The 20,736-nt window shown below is 40.0% G+C and overlaps 1 protein-coding gene across 1 annotated transcript in view; it reads right to left on the reverse strand.

Moving 5' to 3' along the window:
• LOC123239471 (zinc finger protein 658B-like) overlaps positions 1-19,767 on the reverse strand; it is a 120,903-nt gene extending 101,136 nt beyond the window's left edge. The window contains exons 1-5 of the mRNA XM_044666748.1: positions 19,621-19,767; positions 19,406-19,543; positions 14,041-14,167; positions 11,867-11,962; positions 5,132-6,934 (exon numbers count right to left, since the gene is read on the reverse strand). Of these exons, the coding sequence (XP_044522683.1) occupies positions 5,132-6,934; positions 11,867-11,962; positions 14,041-14,167; positions 19,406-19,543; positions 19,621-19,767 (2,311 nt within the window). The remainder of the gene's footprint in view (positions 1-5,131; positions 6,935-11,866; positions 11,963-14,040; positions 14,168-19,405; positions 19,544-19,620) is intronic.
• Positions 19,768-20,736: the final 969 nt, after the last annotated feature.

Genomic DNA, 20,736 nt, shown 5'->3' on the forward strand with positions numbered 1-20,736 from the left:
CCCTTCCCATGCCCTCTTTGTGTGTAATAGAATATCCTATTTTTCTTATTCACTCAAGATTCTCTTGGTGTCCTCTCCTATTCACCCCCCTCTTTCCCACCCTCCCATATCATCTTAGACCATTTAGTATTCCAACCTCTCCCTATGACTAATTCTTCTAATTACTATAATAGTGAATACTATAACGGTGAATAGAGTTCACTACAAAGAATTATACATAACATTTCTCCACATAGGAATACAAATAATTAAATGTTATTGAAGCCCTTAAAGAGGCAAATTTTAAAAATATGAGTTTTCTTACTTTCCCTTCTGTTTCTTATTTACCTTTTCATGTTTCTTTTGGTTTTTGTGGTTGGATAGCAAACTTTCCATTTAGTCCTGGTCTTTTCTGTGCAAATACTTGGAAATCTTCTATCTTGTTGAATGCCCAAACTTTCCCTTGGAAGTATATAGTCAGTTTTGATGGGTACGTGATCCTTGGTTGTAGACCCAGTTCTCTTGCCTTTCTGAATATCACATTCCTAGCCTTGAGGTCTTTTAGTGTGGAGGCTGCCAGAACCTGTGTGATCCTGATTGGTGCTCCTTGATACCTGAATTGTCTCTTTCTGGCTTCTTATAAATTTTTTTCTTTTACTTGGAAGCTCTTGAATTTAGCTATTATATTCCTTGGGGGTGCCTTTTCAGGGTCTAGTGTAGAGGGCAATCTATGGATTCTTTCAATGTGTATATTGCCCTCTTGTTGTAGAACTTCAGGGCAGTTTTGCTGAATAATTTCTTTTAGTATGGAGTCCAAATTTCTATTAATTTCTGCTTTTTCAGGAAGACCAATGATTCTCATATTGTCTCTTCTAGACCCATTTTCTTGATCTGTCAATTTCTCATTGAGATATTTTATATCTCCTCTATTTTATCAGTCTTTTGACTTTGTTTTATTTGTCCTTGCTGTCTTGATAGATCATTGGCTTTTAATTGTCCAATTCTTGTCTTTAGAGACTGGGTTTCTGCTATAACTTTTTGATTTTCCTTTTCGATTTGGTCTGTCCCGTTTTCCAGCTTTTTGATTTTGGTCTCCAATTTGCTTACCAATTCTTTTGATTTGGCGGAATCTTTTTCAAATTGTCCAATTCTAGCCTTTAGAGACTGGTTTTTGGCTACAATCTTTTGGGTTTTGGCTACAATCTTTTGGTTTTCCTTTTCAATCTGGTCATTTCTGGTCTTTGTTTTACTTGCCTCACTTTCCAATTGTGAAATTCTGCCTTTTAAACTGTTATTTTCTTGCCAGATCTCTTCCATCTTTCTCATAATCTCAGATTTGAACTCTTAAAGACCTTGTGACCCATTTTAATTGTTTTGGGAAGGTTTGGATATGTTTACTTGTTTGTTCTCCTCTGCTGTTTGCTTTGTTGTCTAGATTTTTTCTATGTAAAAGTTGTCAAGTGTTAAATGTTTCTTCTTGATCGTTTTCTTCTGGGGTTCCTGATCCTGGCTTGCCATTGTTAGCCCTGCGCCCTCTCAGCTTTGTCCTTACACCGAGGATCTGTCTGCGCTCGTTAGGCTCCCGAAGTCTCAGGTCTAGTTATTCTCAGGGTCAAGCCTCCTGGTGGTTCCCTTGCTTGTTCTTCTGCCTGAAGCTCCTTTAAGAGTCTCAGGGTGCTGCTTCCACAGTCAAGCACCCCTCTGCACTGGCTCCCCACTCACGGTCCACACCTGCACTGAGGATCTGCCACTTCGTCCACAACTTAGCCCGGGCCTGATTCCGAGCCTTCGCCCTTGTCTGAGCTCAAGGTCTGTGTTCAAAGTCCACACCTTCTTTAGCCTCTTGGGGTCTTAAGGCTTGCTGCTCTCAGGAACAGGCCCTGGTGAGCTGCCAATGAATTAATGGGTGCCCCAAACTTGCGCTGGCTTTGGCACTTTAGGTGGTGTAGGGGGTTGCTCAGATCACATTTTAGTGAGAGCTGTTTCACCCCTTTATAGCATGGAAGTGCCCCAATCCCACATACCTTCAATGCAGCACCCTGCTGTGGGGTCCCTTCTTTCGTCTGGATTTGTTTTTATGTCTTCTTGAGGAGTCCTATATGCGTGGGTTAGGAGAGATAAAGCAGCTGCTTTTTACTCTGCCACCATCTTAACCTAATCAACTACACATGATGATTTTCTGTGTAAGATATCTGAAGTCATTTGACTGTCAAGCATCTTATTTCATATTTTAAATCCATGATTTCACTTGTTACCTTTTAATTTTTTCTTTTTTGGGATTTTGGAGAAAATACTGTCTATGAAATGATGCCAATTAAAATGATTTTATACAAAACTCCTTTACTAAATTAATTCCTCTTTAGATCTAGATGCCATAAAATAATAAATTCAAGTATTGTAGTGTCATTAGAATTTTTAAAAACCGAAGTATTTAATTGGGCATATTGTTTTAAAACAAATGATAATTGTTGTTTTCCTCTTTAACTTTGAATTGAATTTATTTTTACATTTTTTAATTTAATAAAAATAATCTGATATATCTCATCATGTTATCTATTCCGCATTTGCTCATAAATTCTTCTCTTATCAATAGATTGATCTGAAAGTTAAAACTATTCTATCCTTCCACTTTAATGTGCTTATGGCATCACACTTTAGGTCTCAGTCATATAGACATTTGGAACTAATCTCAGTACAGCTTATGACATACTAGAGTGAATTTTCTTATTTTGAGCAAGGTCAGAGCTCTATGTGAAAGTCTATGCCTTTTCTGATGGAGAGCAAGACTGCAGCTCCATGCGAATGTCTTTCCACATTGGTAGCATTTATAAGGTTTCTCCCCAGTGTGGATTCTCTGATGTACAAGACTGGAGCACGCTATGAATGTCTTTTAATATTGATTATATAAGGTTTCTCATTCGTGTGAATTTTCTGATGTATAGTGTTAGATTATAAGTCCATGTATAATATTTTTTAATTTTATTAATAATCACTTGAAGTAGAAGAAAAAAAGAACAAAAATAAAAGACTGGGTAAAAGCTAGGTGAGTGAAATTCTCCTGACTAGCAATCACCCCACCTCCACAAACTGTGTTCCCAGAAAAGAGCAAGAGAGAGGAGCTACACAAAAATATATCCTCCCTACCTTAGCACATGTGAGAAGGAACATGGGAAGATGTGAAAGAGAATTATAAGGAGCAAAATTCTAATTACACAATAGTAAGACTAGAGTTCTCACTGAATGTCTTTCCATATGGACTGTGTAATTTTGGAAAAAAAAGGAGAGGATAGGGAAAAGAAGGAAGCTTAGCCTGGGGTCCCCCACCTGCATGGGCAGGGAAAGTGACCTGGTTTTTCTTGTAGGTAGGCTAGGGAGTTAAATTAAATCAAGCCACACTCCAGGGATATTTAGGTAGATTTATTTAGGTTTTAGGAAAAGAAAGGCTTAGGAAAGTCAGGGAAACTTTGATCTCCAGCAGCTAGCAGGGACCAAAGCTCTCCCCCTAGGTTCGGGGGAAATGGTGCCAAAACCCACCCTTCTCTGCTCTTTTATTCTCCCTCTAACACATTCCACAAAGGAAGTGGGATGTGGCAGAGATAGGTGCAGTGGAAAGTCCTGGAAGATAGAGTCTCAAAGGGCTTAGGACCACTTCAAAATGCAGTTTCTTACCACAAGCCCACCACACCTTACTGTAAGATCCCATAGTTAATGGGAGTTTGCCTCCTCTCAATAAACCTAAGTAGCTTGGAGTTTTTGTATTGGTATGAGAAATTTTCTCCACACCAGCGTGGATTCTCTGATGATGAGCAAGGCTGGAACTTATTGTGATTGTTTTTCCATATTGATCTACTTAAGTTCTCTTCCCAGTGGATTCTCTGATGTGCAGCAAGACTAGAGCTCTGGTTAAATGTCTTTCCACACTGCATTCATAAAATTTCTCCCTAGTGTGGATTCTCTTGTGGGAAGCCAATAAGAGAATAGATAAAAATCTGAGACTCCGCTTTTGACCCCTTTTGTGATCCTTGTGATTTCTTCTTGAAAAGTATTATGGCCTTACTGAAAAGCTTTCAGTTCCTATCAAGCCTGGATTTAAAGGGTCAACACTGTTAACACAGCAAGGAATCCTGCTGCCTGTTATAGCAAAGGCCAAGATACTCCCCAACTTGGTTTTCTGATAAGAACCTAATCAAAATTCAGCCTTGACCTTGGCCTTTTCTGAAGCCAATGTTTTGTGTTTTGATGTGACATAATTTGTAACTTCTGAGCATCTGCAAAGTTTCGGGGGGGGGGTTCTTTTGTGTGAAATGAGTCTTGAAATATATATAATAAACTCCATGCTCCTGGAGCCAGAGCTGGAAGCATGAAGTAAAAGACATTTCCTTTGTCCTGTCCTTATTTCCTTATCAACTAAACTGTCCTTATCAGAGATGATAAAGAGATCTCCACATTCTCTGATGTAGAGCAAGATCAGATCTCACTTTGAATGACTTTCCACATTGCTTGTGTGAGGGATTAAAATTAGGGGAGCAGGAGTGTGAACAAAAGTCAGAAGAGAGTTTTCTTAAACACAAAATGCTTGGTTTATTATTAGGAAAGTATAGATAGGAAATAGAAAGGAAGAAAGAGAGAGAAATCTGATAACAGCTAATAACTATACTTAAGATCCCAATCCTAACTAAAATTTTCTAAAAAACAACCCTAAATATATCTGTCTTTGAGGGCAGTATCTTCTGCCAGGCCAAGGCCTGGCCTAGTGTCCTACTCTCTATCTAATAATATGCCCACTATCTACTGAAGTTAATCAGTAACCAATAAAGCTGTTAAGGCCCTAAATCCATTTCTCTGTATCTAACCATCAGATAGAAACTCCCAGTTCCAGAGAGAGCAAGCCACACACTCCTCTTCCCAGGGAACCCAGAAACAAAAAGCCCTTTCCAACTGCCTGCAACATACCAACCTTACTTGGGCACACACTTCTGTCACCAAATGACAAACTGCACAGCAGGGGGTCTCTTACTGAGAAATCTTAACCTTCCTTTGCCTCTTAAATTTAAAAATGGAGAAATCAACAAAAATTCTCTTAACACTTGCATTCATTAAGATTTCTCCCTAGTGTGGATCCTCTCATGTGCAGCAAGATTGGAACTCCGACTTAATGTCTTTCCACACTGTCTGCATTCATAAGGTTTCTCCCCAGTATGGATTCTCTGATGATAAGCTAGACTGGAGCTCCAACTGAATGTCTTTCCACAGTGATTGCATTCATATGGTTTCTCCCCAGTGTGGATTCTCTGATGTGGAGCAAGACTGGAGCTATGATTGAATGTCTTTCCACACTGATTACATTCATAAGGTTTTTCCCCAGTGTGGATTCTCTGATGATAAGCAAGACTGGAGCTCTCCCTGAATATCTTTCTACACTGATTGCATTCATAAGTTTTTTGTCCAGTGTGGATTCTCTGATGTTCAGCAAGATGGGAGCTCCGACTGAATGTCTTTCCACAATGATTGCATTCATAAGGTTTCTCCCCAGTGTGGATTCTCTGATGTGGAACAAGACTGGAGCTATGATTGAATGTCTTTCCACACTGATTGCATTCAAAAGGTTTCTCTCCAGTGTGGATTCTCTGATGTATAGCAAGACTGGAGCTCTCCCTGAATGTCTTTCCACAGTGATTGCATTCATAAGGCTTTTCCCCAGTGTGGATTCTCTGATGTACAGCAAGACTGAATCTCTTCCTGAATGTTTTTCCACACTGATTGCATTCATAAGGTTTCTCTCCAGTGTGGATTCTCTGATGTATAGCAAGACTGGAGCTCTGCCTGAATGCCTTTCCACAGTGATTGCATTCATAAGGCTTTTCCCCAGTGTGCATTCTCTGATGTACAGCAAGGCTGGAGCTCGTCCTGAATGTCTTTCCACACTGATTGCATTCATAAGGTTTCTCCCCAGTGTGGATTCTCTGATGTATAGCAAGACTGGAGCTCTCTCTGAATGTCTTTCCACACTGATTGCATTCAAAAGGTTTCTCCCCAGTGTGGATTCTCTGATGCACACCAAGATTGGAGCTTTCCCTGAAAGTTTTTCCACACTGATTGCATTCATAAGGTTTCTCCCCAGTGTGGATTCTCTGATGAACAGCAAGAAGAGAGCGCCGACTGAATGTCTTTCCACACTGATTGCATTCATAAGGTTTCTCCCCAGTGTGGATTCTCTGATGACAAACAAGACTAGAGTTCTCCCTAAATGTCTTTCCACACTGATTGCATTCATAAGGTTTTTCCCCAGTGTGGATTCTCTGATGCACAGCAAAATTGGAGCTGTCTCTGAAAGACTTTCCACACTGATTGCATTCATAAGGTTTCTCCCCAGTATGGATTCTCTGATGTACAGCAAGGCTGGAGCTCCGACTGAATGTCTTTCCACACTGATTGCATTCATAAGGTTTCTCCCCAGTGTGGATTCTCTGATGACAAATAAGACTGGAGCTCTTACTGAATGTCTCTCCACAGTGACTGCATTCATAAAGTTTCTCTCTAGTGTGTATTCTCTGATGTGCAGTAAGATTGGAGCTCCAACTGAATGTCTTTCCACACTGATTGCATTCAAAAGGTTTCTCCCCAGTGTGGATTCTCTGATGTACAGCACGACTGGAGCTCTGAGTGAATGTCTTTCCACAGTGATTGCATTCATAAGTTTTCTCCCCAGTGTGAATTCTCTGTTGTACAAGACTTGCCCTGTGCATAAACGTCTTTCCGCACTGATTATGTTGACTAGAGCTTTCCTCAGTGTGCATTCTTTCATGTTCAATAAGAGATGAATTTTGAGATTCAACACCATGTTCTCTCCAAGCTAAGCTACTGGGACCATCACTCACGGATCTTTGTAGGTCCATTTCTTTCACAGAGAGGCTCACTTCTGTTGGAGTCTCCTTCAGTTGTGGTATGATCTTTCCTTCGAAAAGAAACAAACAAGTATAACATGCATAAATAGGTACATATAGACATGTATATCTCCTTTATTCCACTGTCAGAACATAAACTGCTTTATATCCTACTTCCTTGAGTAAGAAGTCTTCCAACTTAAATGGATACAATCCATCATTTGAACATGCCATTACCTCAAATCTAAAGAGCAATTTAATTAACAAAGAGCCTCCCAAAGCATCACATTGGCTCTGTGTGATTTTGGCAAGGCTGGCATTATTACATTCCTATCTCAGACCATGACTTCAGAATGGCTGGCTGAGTGACTTGACACAAATCCTAGCAGCTCAGACCAAATTTTCTGCCTGAGCATGCTCTCTCTATAGAAGCAGACAATTCACTTTCAATTTTTCCTTTTCCCTTTCATTTTCATTGCTTATTCATTTAATCCTATCCTCATAGGTATCATACCACAGTGGGTATATATACTAAATATTCCTATTATTTCATGATATAGGTCATCCTTAAGCATTATATAATTTCCTTCATGATTGCTTTTGAACTTATTTTTTTGTTACAGGTTCTGAGATGAAATAAATAAAATGAATACTGTTTTTGGCATTCAAACAAGGCATCAAAGATTTTGTTCTGTTCCCTACTTCTTGAGAGTAGCCTTTGCTTTCTTGGAGTGCCTCTTTTCACTGCAACACAATCCTTCTCCTGAATATAATTTAAATAAAGACATGGCATTTTTCATGTTTCAAAATATACCTCATGTATTAACTTGAGTCCATCATCTTTTTTTAAGGAAATGGGCTACATACTTCATTATTAGTACTTTTGTGCCATACCCATTTAGTGATTCATAAGCCCTTTGCAGATTTTAGATAATGCTCCAAGGACTCGGGTTTAAAATTAGTTACAGGCAGTTTAAGAATTAATGGTCCAATTTTCTTAGAACAATATTTTCCCTCATGGGTAACAAGTATTTCAAACAAAAAAATTTTTTCCTACAGTGATTCCAAATGATCCTAACCAGGAATATGATGCCTTTGGGGTACACTCAATGACAACCTCAAACTCTGACTACTTCTTACTCAGTGTAACACATTCTTTTAATTTCTCAACTTGATATAAAATTATTTCCAAACTTCCAAGAAGGTTGGCCATTCATGCTCACAGGCAAGCACAGATTCTCACTGGTTGTCTCTCCACGTGAGGAGTTGCCCCATTCCTGGTTAACCCTCTAATTGCATGTCATCAAGTTTATAATCATGAGATCAAGTCATTAATTGAGTTTACATTATTCTTGAAGCTCAGATAACAGACTCTTTGCACCCCTGGGTCACTAGACACACAGAGGAGAGGCTGTTATCAAACCCTCATTGACCACAAGCTTTTCCAAAAACATCCTTCAGTGGGGACAGCTGGGTGGCTCAGTGAATTGAGAGCCAGGCCTGGAGACAGGAGGTCCTAGGTTCAAATCTGGCCTCAGACACTTCCCAGCTCTGTGACCCGGTGCAAGACACTTGACCCCCATGGCCTACCCTTACCAGTCTTCTGCCTTGGAGGCAATACATAGTATTGGCTCCAAGACAAAAGGTAAGAGTTGAAAAAAAAAGTCCTTCACTGGCCACTCACTGCAATGCTGTGCATGTTTTCTGATCTGAACTTATTCTCCACTTAAGTTCTTCTTCTGTCTGGAAGCTCCTTAAAGGCCTTGCTCTGCAACACAAGTTAGTCATTTAGCAATTTCAGTGAAATGTAACCAATTTGCCATTGGGAGAAAGAATGAAATTATATCCTTATGAAGGTGATTTTGTAGAGAAAGTGCTTAAAAATAAAACAAAACAAAGCAATCTATGCCGTTGATCTCTAAGCACGTTTATCATTTAGTACAATGTTTTTCATGAGTCAATGGAAAAACAAATCTTTCCCATGGTCAGTAGCAAGTCATATTGTTGGCTGGTTAGAGAACTCAAACCAAAAAAAGAATTTTGATCCCTCAGCAAGAAAGCCCATACAATTATCTTCCTATTTCCCACCTTATAGAGATACTGGTGTTTTCATGATATTCTTCTTAAAAATCACAATACAGGAAGTGGCCCATTCTAATTCTACCTTAGACACTTGCTAGGATGTTTAATGCTAAGCAATTCACAGGAGCTCTGTCTGTCTCAGTCTCCTCAACTATAACACAGACATAATAATATCAAGTAACTCCTGGGGCTCCTATGAGAATCAAATGAGATAATATTTATAAAGTGTGTGACACATAGTAGGTGCCCTATTCTAATACAGGCTTTTATTTTATCTTTTTAATTTGATATTTCCTCCTTTTGGTTGATTTTCTTCTTAAATGTCTTCATTCCTCTATTTTCTTATTTCCCTGATGAATTAAATGCATTTCCATTCCTCAACACTCTTTTCTCTCTGGATCATCTCAGAGTGACATTCAGGATCTGTTGCTTGTTTTTAAGCCACCTCCATGTTGGGATCCTAGATTGTGAGCTGGTTTTGTCCTTCCTTTTTGTTTGCAGGGGGTTTTTCCTAGAATATATTGTACATTTAAACCATGTTTACTGACTGGTCCCATGGCTTATGTCAGGCCCAGGCTCTCTCAGCATCCTTGCATTCTGGTCTCTCTCTTAGAAGGCAAATGCATGCTCTGGCCTCAGCCCTGTTTCTGTCTCTTTCTTGCCCTTATTTCTCAGTTGTCAACAGTAATTCTGTTGGAACGAAAGCAAACCCAATCTCGAAGATCACAGAAGCTTCTTTCTAGGCTGCCATCTCCCTAAATTGAGGGGACACAGTCATCAGATTCTCCCAAAACAGGACAAAGACTGAGCCCCAGAGATCAGGAAAGAGCCTGAGACAGGCGATTTATGCAGTCTTTAATACTACTATGTGCTGTTGAATGGAGAGAATGAAAACATGAAACAGCTCCCTGGGTCCACTATAAATTTAGGCTCCCTAATCTCAGCTGAGCCCTCATTACCCTAAGGCAATTCTTTGATATCTCCTTAATTGTTTCCCTTTGCCATTCACCACATCTTTCCTAAATACTTCCCTTGGTTTCCAAATGTCCTTTATGGCTTACTCTCACCCCCTGCCCACACCTTCTCATTGGAGAGGTTGGTAGCATTTTTCACTTTTAAAAAACTGGATATTGATAAAGAGCTCTCTTCTTCTCTGGATCTTACAGAGCTCAGAGACCTCCTTTTCCTCCTTGTCCTCAGTATCAGAAAAAAAGGTCATTCTCTCTCCAAGCTAAAGAAAATCTTTTTACAGGTGCAAAAAATCCCATTCAACTCCCTCATCTAAACCCAGTCTATTCCTTCTTCCAGTAACTCTATTTTTCTTTCATTTTCTGTATTTCCTAAACTAATGAAATAATGATGCTTTTTCTATGAGAACCAATAAAGCCATTTCTGCCTAATGCTCCAAAAACTCTCACTTGATCTATTTATCCCAATGAGATATTGTCCAATATCTGTCCACAGTTATAGGGCTAACCTGCTAGAGATGGCTATTTGCTGTTAGTTTTGCCAATGCATTTCCCTTGTTTCTTCTATCATACTTTTTGCCTAATATCCTCAAACTAGAGTTCCTGACACTCCACAGCTAAGACTTCTTTCGTGCTCCTTCACTTTTGTGCCTTTCCTCTCTTTATTCTCTGCAATGGATTAGTATCAGGAGGGTTTCTACAGAATTGTTGGCACATTGTTTGCTCCAGCAGATGGTGAGCTCCCTGAGAACAGGGTATCCACGGCATATTTTTCTGTCCCTTATAACCGAATATAGGACCTGGCACTTAGCAAGCACTAATACACGTTTCCTGCTAATAAGGAGCTCCTATTGGCTAACTGAACCCCCTTCTGCAGTTTCAGGAGAGCCTCATGTTCTTCCATCCTAAACAATGACTTCTTATGAGTTCACAGACAGATCCCCTGAAGGGAGCTCAAAGGACATGAAGTCCAACTCCTTCATCTTACTGATACCAAATTCAGGCTCAGGGATTCAGTGACTTGCCCAGGAAGCCACTGCTAAAATATCTGAAAAAGAATTCCAAGTCAGGTCTTCATGCCCTCAGATCTAGCCTTTGCTTCACTACGGCATACAGAACTCTGGTAACCACAGCTCTCACACACCTCTTCTTCCTATAATGATTACATTTGGATTTTGACTAAATAAAATAATTATAAAAAGGGAATCCTAAAAAGTGGTTGCCGATTATTATCCCTTAACACAGGAAAACTATTAGCAGGTTTATGCAACTTTGATTAATTGGAATATTAGTAAAAAGGGCAAACGTGGGGAGGGAAAGAGGTAAGGAGACTGTCTCACCCACCCTAAATGCAGACCCAATGAAATGAAGCTTGTTCCCTGACAGAGTTCCAATCCCCATGTGGGAATCCTGGTCACTCACCAGCAAGCCTGGCAGGATCCAGCCAAGGTCCCAATGCAGAAAAACCCTCCTCAACTAAGCTCACCAAGGCAGCAGTGAACCCAACAAGACAGTCCCCAATTCCAAGCAGCTCCAAAGCCCCAATGCCCAAAACTCCAGGCCAAAGGCCCAAAGCTCCAAGTCAAAGTCGAAAAACCCCAAGGAACCATCCTCCAGAGAAGTTAAAAGGAGAAGATCCAAGCAGCAGAGACTCCAAAGAACTCCAAAGGAGAAGTCTACTGGACAGGAAGTTCAGGACTTTTTATAGTCCTTTTGCTGCATCCCTTCATGTCCCTTCACCCTTTACGGGAACCAATAACAGTCTTTTTAATTTGCCTAGCACTGGGGGTGGGGAGGGGTGGGCAGTGCCTTTGGAGTTGTCCCCCACTCCAGCAAGTGACTTGTGAACTCTCATACTTAGTGACTGGTAAGGTACTAAGTAGGGGTACTTAACTTTTTCATGCTGATTGATAGACAAAGAGAGTTGGATTCACTTTCACATGCCTCACTCACCTGGAGAGCAGTTTCTCAGGTCTTCTTGCTCTAGCATCCACGGGGCTTCCCTTTGCTCAAAATAAGAGATCACGTCTTCTCTGGAAACTGCAAGCCCTGGGCATGGGGAATCAATTAGGGAGGAGGATGGAGAGAAACTTATCTTTAGGGAAGGGCACATCAATCCAGTCACTCCATAAGAGAATCCCTCCATTGGGTTAGCACATGAGTCTGCCTTCACCCCATAGCATTTGTAGTGTAAGGACCCCAGGATAGGATGTACCATGTTTTCTGCTTTGGCATTTGTAATGAGCAACAGCCCAATCCTCTACCTATTCCCCACCCTGCTGGGTTCCACTCTTGCAGAAACTCCTAAACACAAGCTGGGTAAAAGGGTTATTGTTCTGGATCAATCTGAAGACCCAGACAAAGGGACCTTGAGGTATCAGCTCTTGTCTTATCACCCAACAGCACCGCACTCCACAAAACTGATATAAACCTTGCATACTTTTCAGTTGGGGAGTTTCTGCCTCTTCTAATGGGTGAATCAACAAATCTTCATTGATCACAATTCTCAGGTAGTCCATTATTCCTGACAATGACAGAGGAATGTAAGCAGGATGTTTACAAGGACTCCTGAAGAAGAGTTTCCACAGCATTTATTTTTGGAGAGAGGAATAGAGAGAAGATCACGAAACCAATTTGGAATCAGAAAATTTGGTTCTGGTGCATTTCCTTTGTAGAAGGATGGACTCATTCTAGACTTACCTATTATTACAAAATGAGAGGTAGTTAGAAGTTCAGTGGATAGAGACCTGAGGTTACAGTCAAGAAGGTCTCAGTTTAAATCTGACCACAAACAATAACTATGAGTGTGCCTCTGAACAAGCCACTTAATTTAATCTCTATTTCCTCAACTGAAAATGGGGATAATTGTGTGGGAAGAAGTGACATAATATAAGTAAAACCCTTGGCAGAGCAAATGGCCAAGACCAGGTCACTATAAGTGCTCATTTCCTTCCTTCTATTTCTTATTAGCTGTGCTAGAAGTTTAGGGCAATAGGAAGGAAGACTAAGGACAAATCTGCTCTATGAGGGGCACCTAGAACCTATGAACTGTTATGGTTATTCTTATGCTGTATGGGTAAAACTACTTTTTAGGCAGAGATAGAAGGCCAGAAGCAGTTTGGTACACCACTGACACTGTTTATTCTAAGGAGAAGTTGGGATAGGTAATGGAGGTGGGAAAATGGAGAATAGAGTCCTTATATAATAACTTATGCCTATAAATGTAAAAACCCTATACTAAGAATTCTAATAAAACCCTATAATCGAACTGCTTTCTTTTCAGCTTCTTCTTGTCTGACAGACTACCTAAACCTACTCTCACTGAATAAAGATATAATTTCTCTATCTAATCCTAAAATAAAATAATAAGTTTTTCCCTTCCCTTAACCTCCGAAAATCTATTTTTTTCAATTCCTACTACCAAAAGCCAACTGTGAAATCTCTGGACAGAGAGCCCAACAACACTCCTGTTCTCTCAGAGTCAGAGAAGATGGAGCCCAGAACTCACTCCCTTCAGTTGTTCTAGTCAGCCTCTTAAAGAAACAGAGCAATAATTAGAAGACTTCTGCTCTTAAAGAGACAGAGTAAAATTTATATAACTTCTTCTAATCTAGAACTTTCTGCTCCTAATAAGACAGAGTGAAATTAAGAAATTCCTTATAATGGAGCTAAAAATTTATGCTGATTAAAGAGTAAAATATTCCAAAATACCTGACCCATCCTAAAGATAAAAAAGTTATAAGGAAAACCTGCCTGAACAGTTTTCAGAGATTTGTTTGGGAGGCAAAATTCAGGTTCTGGTAAAGGTGAGACCAAAAAATATTTGAGAGTAGTTCCATGTCTAAGATTCTTGAACATGGATTTAATTTCTGATCTTCTGATCTGAAGCTCCCTAGACTTGATAAGAGAAAGTTTCAGGAGCACTAAAGGAAACCTCCACGTTCGTATTACATAATGCCAAGTTATTTTATAGAAAACTAGGCAGCAGGAGATCCCTGTTTTCTTGGACTTAGAAAACTAGCATTTTTCCCTTTCTCATAACTGATAAATGGGTGAAACGTTGCCTACTATTAATGAAGATATTTTATTGGATTACAGACTCATTTACCAGGGAGATTTGTCCTTACCCACAGAGCACAGGTTCCGGGCATTCTCCAGCATCACCTCCTTGTACAGCTCCTTCTGGGGAGGGGACAAGAGGCACCACTCCTCCTCGGTGAAGTCCACAGCCACGTCCTTCAATGTCACCACCTCCTAAGTCATCAAAAGTCATAGCATATAGGCATGAAATACACATCAGGATTAATGACTCTCATCTATTAGAGGAGGAAACCAAAGCACAGAGAAGGTCAGAGCCCACACTTGAAACCATAGTCTTTAAGAGCTCAGTGTGTAAAAGTGAAATTTGAGAAATGCCATCTAAAAGTATATATATATTTTCTATGGACATGTGGGAGACTTTGAAACTACATTTCCTGTGGTCCAATGGGTTTCCGTTTGGTTCTTTGGGCGTGGGGATGCCTGCATCACCATGCAGAGGACTGTTTAAATGGGAGGAGACTCCGAAAGGAAGTCTCTTGGCTAGCAGACTCAGGAAGAGACGGGAGGTAACAATAATGGCTGGGGTGGCAGTTTTAAATTCTTACAAGCACGTGGTCTAATGACTCTCTATCAGCATGGCTTTAATTAAAATACTAATTTATATTATTATATCAGCCCTTATTATTTTTAATCTTAATAAGTGGAATTTTCAGAAAACAGCTCTCATTGGAATAACACCAAAGAGTGCCTAATTATGGAATTGTGCTTGTCAAATCCCCTCACCACCTCAGGATTACATTAGTATTACCAGTTTTTTCCTAAATTAGTTATTTTGTGGTCATAGACTTTAAATTTTCTAAAACTAATCATTTTTTAGGTAAATCACACAGCTGGTATAACTTTTCTCCACCCCATGCTATATTATGTGAAACTAGTATTCAAACACACCCATGTATTTTTAGAACAAAGTCTATTTCACATCTTTTTTAAATTTTGCTGTCTCTACCTGATCCTTAGGAATACTTGATTTTGGGGAGCAACCTGAAAAAGCATATCTTTACCAACAAGATTGTGGGTATATAAGGAGGCCCCTCACAAAGCTCAGGGTCTTTGATTGCTGACCAGAGTTCAGCTTTATTGGGAGACTGGCCCCTCTCTCAATAAATGGGCTTTGAGACTTTGGTTGACTTTTCTGTGTCTCAGCTAATAAATTCTCGCCACAGAATGCATCTCCCTAAGAAATCATGGAGCAAGTCTGAGTTCTATCTGTGAGTGCATGGGTCTGTGGAGAAGGAAAGAGAGAGCGAGGTAAAAATTCTTTCTTCCTAGAACTTATATGTTACATGTTCTAAACAAAAATCTGTGAAGTTTGTGAGAATCTTTCAAGTGCTGTATATTCTGGAGGGAAGATTGTTCTACGGGATCCCTTAAAGGAGAACAAAGCAAAAGGAAAGTTCTAGTATGTTTTGTGCATGACCAAAATCAAGTCTGATCTGGTGGACTTGACTGAGTGGTCTGGATTGGTTTTCAGTCAAGTGAAGAATTCTTGTCTGTTGTTACATTAAGGTCTTGAGGTTATTCTTAGTATGACTGTTTCCAGTGAAAACCTTTTCCTTTATGATTGCTTCCATTTGTATATGGCTTTTATTTCTTAATTATATTCCATTATACAAAAACAAGAGTGGTTATGATGGGAAAGGGAGAGTTTCTTTATTCAATAAGAAAGCAATATTTAATTAATTTGTGTTTTTCCTGAGATTATTCATGAGAAAAAATATTGCCATTTCCTTATGAGAAAGAAAAGATTGAAACATACCGCTAGAACTCTAGAAACTTCAAAGAATTAGAGTCAAGATAATGAGTTAAGAGTGTTACTGATGTCCAATCTGAAGGAGAGATTGGCTGGATCTCAAAATATCCTTAAAATTTGGAGGAATCATCTATATCTCTAATCTGCTCTATGCCAAATGCCTTTGGCCAATGTGCCTACAATTTTCTTGCATTTCACTTCCTTTTTTCTATTAATTTACTTCTGAACAATTGAGAGATTTATTGCTATCTTTTATATTTTTCTAAGAATTTAAGAATCTTTTCCTTTCTCTAAGATCTCTTGAGTCATTCTTCTTCATTGCATCATACTCACTGCGTGGGTTCTCAGCAAAGAGAGGCAGTCAGTCTTCTTATGGACTGATAATTGACTCAAATTCAACAGATGTCATTCCAAACCTCTTCCCTTCTCTAATCTCCAACTTCTATCTGTCTCCACCATGGGGTGAAGTAATGAACTCCAAACCTCATTTTAAGGAGAAAGTGAATCTCAAATATCTTATTTCTCACCCTGATTTACTGTTTTCACTTTTTTTCCTCACTGATTTCTCCACTATGTCCTTTATATGGGCACCTTCACTCCCTTCCACAAGTCCGGTTCATCCTGCTTTTGGGTATTGTCTTCCTCTATGAGATTGTGAGAACCTTGAGGCTGAGAGAATAAAAAATCTTGAATCTCCCAAGGTAAACCTCCCCAAAGAAAGCAAAAGAGAGAACAGTAGATTTGCAATGGAAATCCACAGAAGGGAAGGATAGAAAAAAATAAAGAACATTCAAAGAAAATCTTGCCACCTCCAAAGCAAAATATGCTGATCTCAAAGACAGGATGAACATAGACAAAAGAAAGATTATAAGTCATCAGGAAGAACACCTCTGCATAACACAATAATGAAAGTAACAATCAAAAAGAATTGGGTAGAACTTCTGAACAAAGAAATTGAAATTCAAGGGGAAAGAATCTAAAGATTGTCTTCAGGATGAAACCAAAGGCTATTAACTCCAAGACAGGTAGTGGTAACCTCAAACAGTTTAATTTTTTAAAAAGTGCTACAAGCCATCAAGAGAAAGACCTGCAGATACAAGGGAAAGGATATTGGAATAACACAAGATTATTCCAAATCCAGGAGAAATGAAAGCATGGGTTCCAAAAAGCTTATTTACTTGTTTTAGTACTCAGCTGATCTTGTAGGAAAATATTTGACAGCCATGCTGGAGTCAAGATGATGGGCAGTTACCTGTTTGGAATGTGTAATAAACTGAGTGAGGCAGGAGCCTGGCAGGAGTGAGGGCAATTAAGCTCGGGTATAAAAGGCAGGGATTTGAATCCATCTGGATCTCAATGATGAGATACTTGGTTGGGTGAAGGGTGGTTTTTTGGGTAGGCCTAGGTGTGCTCTATTCAATCTTCAACCAGCAACCAATAATAAATCTATTTCATTAATCCCTATTCCTGAATTACACTGACCAAGAAGACCAACAACATATCATTCAGCAGGAGAACCTTAACTTTAGGTTGGGTCTGTCTGGCCCAACCAGGCTGTTAACAACCAAACCTTGATCAGTAATTAATGAGAAGAAACATCAAAATATAATTAGCTTAATTAGTTAAGAACTTCCTATTACCACTTCCCCAGCCATTACCCTGCTCCTCTTCCCTAAGCCAATTAGAGATTAAATCATCTTTGAACTTACAACAGGGTGGAGCTCCATCAAAGATCTAGTGAGCTCTGGTGATTGTTTCCCTGGACATCTTAAGGGAAGAGGCTTATTATATCCTTCAAAATCAGTGATTAAACCAAAGTCAGTCAGGGCACATGGCTTCAGAAAGGCATATTCAGTAGACCAAACCTATCAGCAGATTCATTGCTTGGCTGGTAGTTCTGGGATACTATTATCATGTGAATTTGGGCCAAGAAGACTTGTCACATTTCCATTAACATCAACTCCTTAGGGGTTGACTTGGGGTTACTACACAACTAGGTGTCCTATTTAAGATTCAACTCCCTCAATTAACCCAGCTCTAAGATCAACATAAGAATCTGTACTAAGCAAAGTATAAAATCCAGTTCTTGTGCATTTAATTTCAGTTCTATTTTTGTTTCTTGGTATTAGCTAACCATAGAAGATTCAGGTGAGTCTTAGTGAGTCAGTTCTAGTATTTTTACACCATCAAACAATCCCTTAAAGATGTGTAGTTTGTTGTCTGAAGTCAGGGATTTGGACTCAAATGTTGGTTTGCCTCTCTTTACCCAACTTCCAGTCAATTCTAGTGTTTCTATATCCCAGTTGTGAAACCAGTTTTGTTACCCTTAATTCTATATCATCTCCTCTGTTCTTTGTTCTGTGTTCCCCCAAACCTATAAAAGGTGAGAGATGAAATGGAGGCAAACCATTGACTTCTTCTTTATTGACAGGCAAAATGCCTCTTTATCTTGCTTGGAGAATTGCCTCAGTTTATCCTTTTTTAAAGTTTCACTCCCAACACCTGAAAATGTGCGCTGAACAATACTAGCTAAAAAGTAAATGTTCACTAATGAAGAGGAACCTGAAATATTTTTAAAAGAAAACCTGAAATTTGCTTCTCCAAAACCCCAAACAGCACAAGGCAGCCGGGAATCACTCCAGACAACAATCACAGCAGAGGAGCAACAGAAGAAGGAAGAGGCTTCTTTCTAAAGCTGCACAAGGAGAACAGGATGAATGGGGAAACCTGGTGGGGTAACAGAGGAGAAAAAATCGGAGGGAATCAAGGGAGGAAAATTGGGATGTCCCATCTACAGCGAATGCTTCTTTTGTGCTAACACAGGACAGAACAGGAGAGGAGGAGGAGACGGACAGGAGAGGGACGTACCCAGGTCATACCAAGGACTAGAAATGCTCAATTCCATTCCATCTGCATTCAGCGCCTTTTATGCACCAGGCCCTGTGCTAAGCCCTGGGGATCCCCCAAAAGGCAGAAGACAACCCTTGTCCTCAGGGAGCTTACAACCCAATGGGGGAGGGAGACTGTATGCCAAAAATATATATACATAAACAAGTCTGCATAGGAGAAACAGGAATAATGAAAAGAATGAGGGCTCTCTAATTCACTGCGGATATGGTTAGGGTTCCTGTAGAAGGTTTTCAGTTAGGACTTTAGGAAAATGGGGTCAGTGTTCTGAACTGGGAGGGAAGAGATAGTCCAGGCATGGGGTACAGCCACTGAAAATGCTTGGAGCCACCGGCAGCTGGGCCACACTGTGGAGAGATGGTCTGATCTGGAGCCAGGAGGACCCAGGTTTAAATCTGGCCTCAGACACATCCTAGCTGTGTGACCCTGGACAAGTCACTTAACCCTGATTGCTTAGTCCTTCTTGTTCTTCTATATAAGAACTGACACTAAGATGGAAAGTAAGGGTTCAAAAACACTCTTCCATTTGGGGGCAGTCAGGCTGTTCAGTGGATAGAGAAATAGGCCTAGAGATAAGATGTTCTGATTTCAAATCTGGTCTCAGACACTTCCTATGTGACCCTGGACAACTCACTTAAGCCCCATTGGCTAGCCATTCCCACTCTTCTGCCTTTGAACAGATACTTCATATCAATTCTAAGGAAGTAGTGAAGGGGTTAAAATGCCCAACAAACCTGCTGCTGAAAGAACACAGGACAGAAGGAGGCATATTGGGGAGATGCTGCAAAGGTGAAACTGGCAGGTGTGGGCACCATATTGGCTATGTGCGATGAGAGCCAGTGAGGAGTCAGAGGACTCCTATGGTTCTGAGCCTGAGGGACGAGGAGGATGCAGTAGAGAAGGTGAGGGTCGTGTCTGATTGAGAGAGAGCAGTTTCTGTTTTTGATACAATGAGTTTCAGATGCCCAAAGGTTGTGCAGTTTGAATTATCAGTATGGAAATCTGAGATGCAAGCCTGGAGGTCAGCAGAGACATTAGGGCAGACGATGTCCATCTGAGACTGGTCAGCAGGGATGGTGATTTCATCCCTTCTCATTCAGGAGATCATCAATGAAAGAAATCTAGAGGCAGAGCAGAGGAGGACTAAAATTAGGACCCTGAGTGATACACTCCTCCTAACCTTACTGTTACAAGGTGTGATCTGGAGGAGGATGCAGCAAAGACAGAGAAGCAGAGATCAGAGAGGTAGCAGGTAAACCAGGAGAGACCAGTGTCCTAACAACCTAAAGAGAAGAGACTCTCAAGGAAGAGAGACTGGCCAAAAGCACCAAAGGCTGCAGAGAGGACTGAGGGAATGAGGACTATAAACTACAAGCCAATATCCCTGGTGAACATTGTCTCAGAAATTTCTCTTTTTTTACACAAAAATTTTCATTTATTAATTTATAATATTTTCCCATGGTTCCATGATTCATATTCTTTCCCTCCCCTCCTTCCAACCTCCTCCCCCATAGCCAAGGTGCAAATCCACAGGGTTTTACATGTGTCACTGATCAAGTCCTATTTCTATATTATTAATATTTGCTTTACGGTGATCATTTAGAGCCTACATCCCCAATCATATCCCCATTGAACAAAACCAATACAACCAAAATTAGAAGGGAAGCATCAAATTGCGAAAAAAAATCTTTATAACAAAAATCTCTGACAAAGGCCTAATTTTTCTAATTTATAAGGAGCTACATCAATTGTACAAAAAATCAAACCATTTCCCAATTGGTAAATGTGCATGTGACATGTGTGACATGAATAGGCAATTTTCAGATAGAGTAATCAAGACTATCAATAAGTACATGAAAAAGTGCTCTAAATCTCTTAAAATCAGAGAAATATAAATCAAAAGAACTTTGAGGTACCAACTCACACCTAGCAGATTGGCTAACATGAGAGAAAAGGAAAGTAATAAATGCTGGAGGGGATGTGGCAAAATTAGGACACTAATGCATTGCTGGTGGAGTTGTGAATGGATCCAACCATTCTGGAAGGCAATTTAGAACTATGCCCA

The sequence above is a fragment of the Gracilinanus agilis genome, chromosome 3 (assembly GCF_016433145.1).
Source record: "Gracilinanus agilis isolate LMUSP501 chromosome 3, AgileGrace, whole genome shotgun sequence".
In the NCBI taxonomy this organism is placed as follows: Eukaryota; Metazoa; Chordata; class Mammalia; order Didelphimorphia; family Didelphidae; genus Gracilinanus; species Gracilinanus agilis.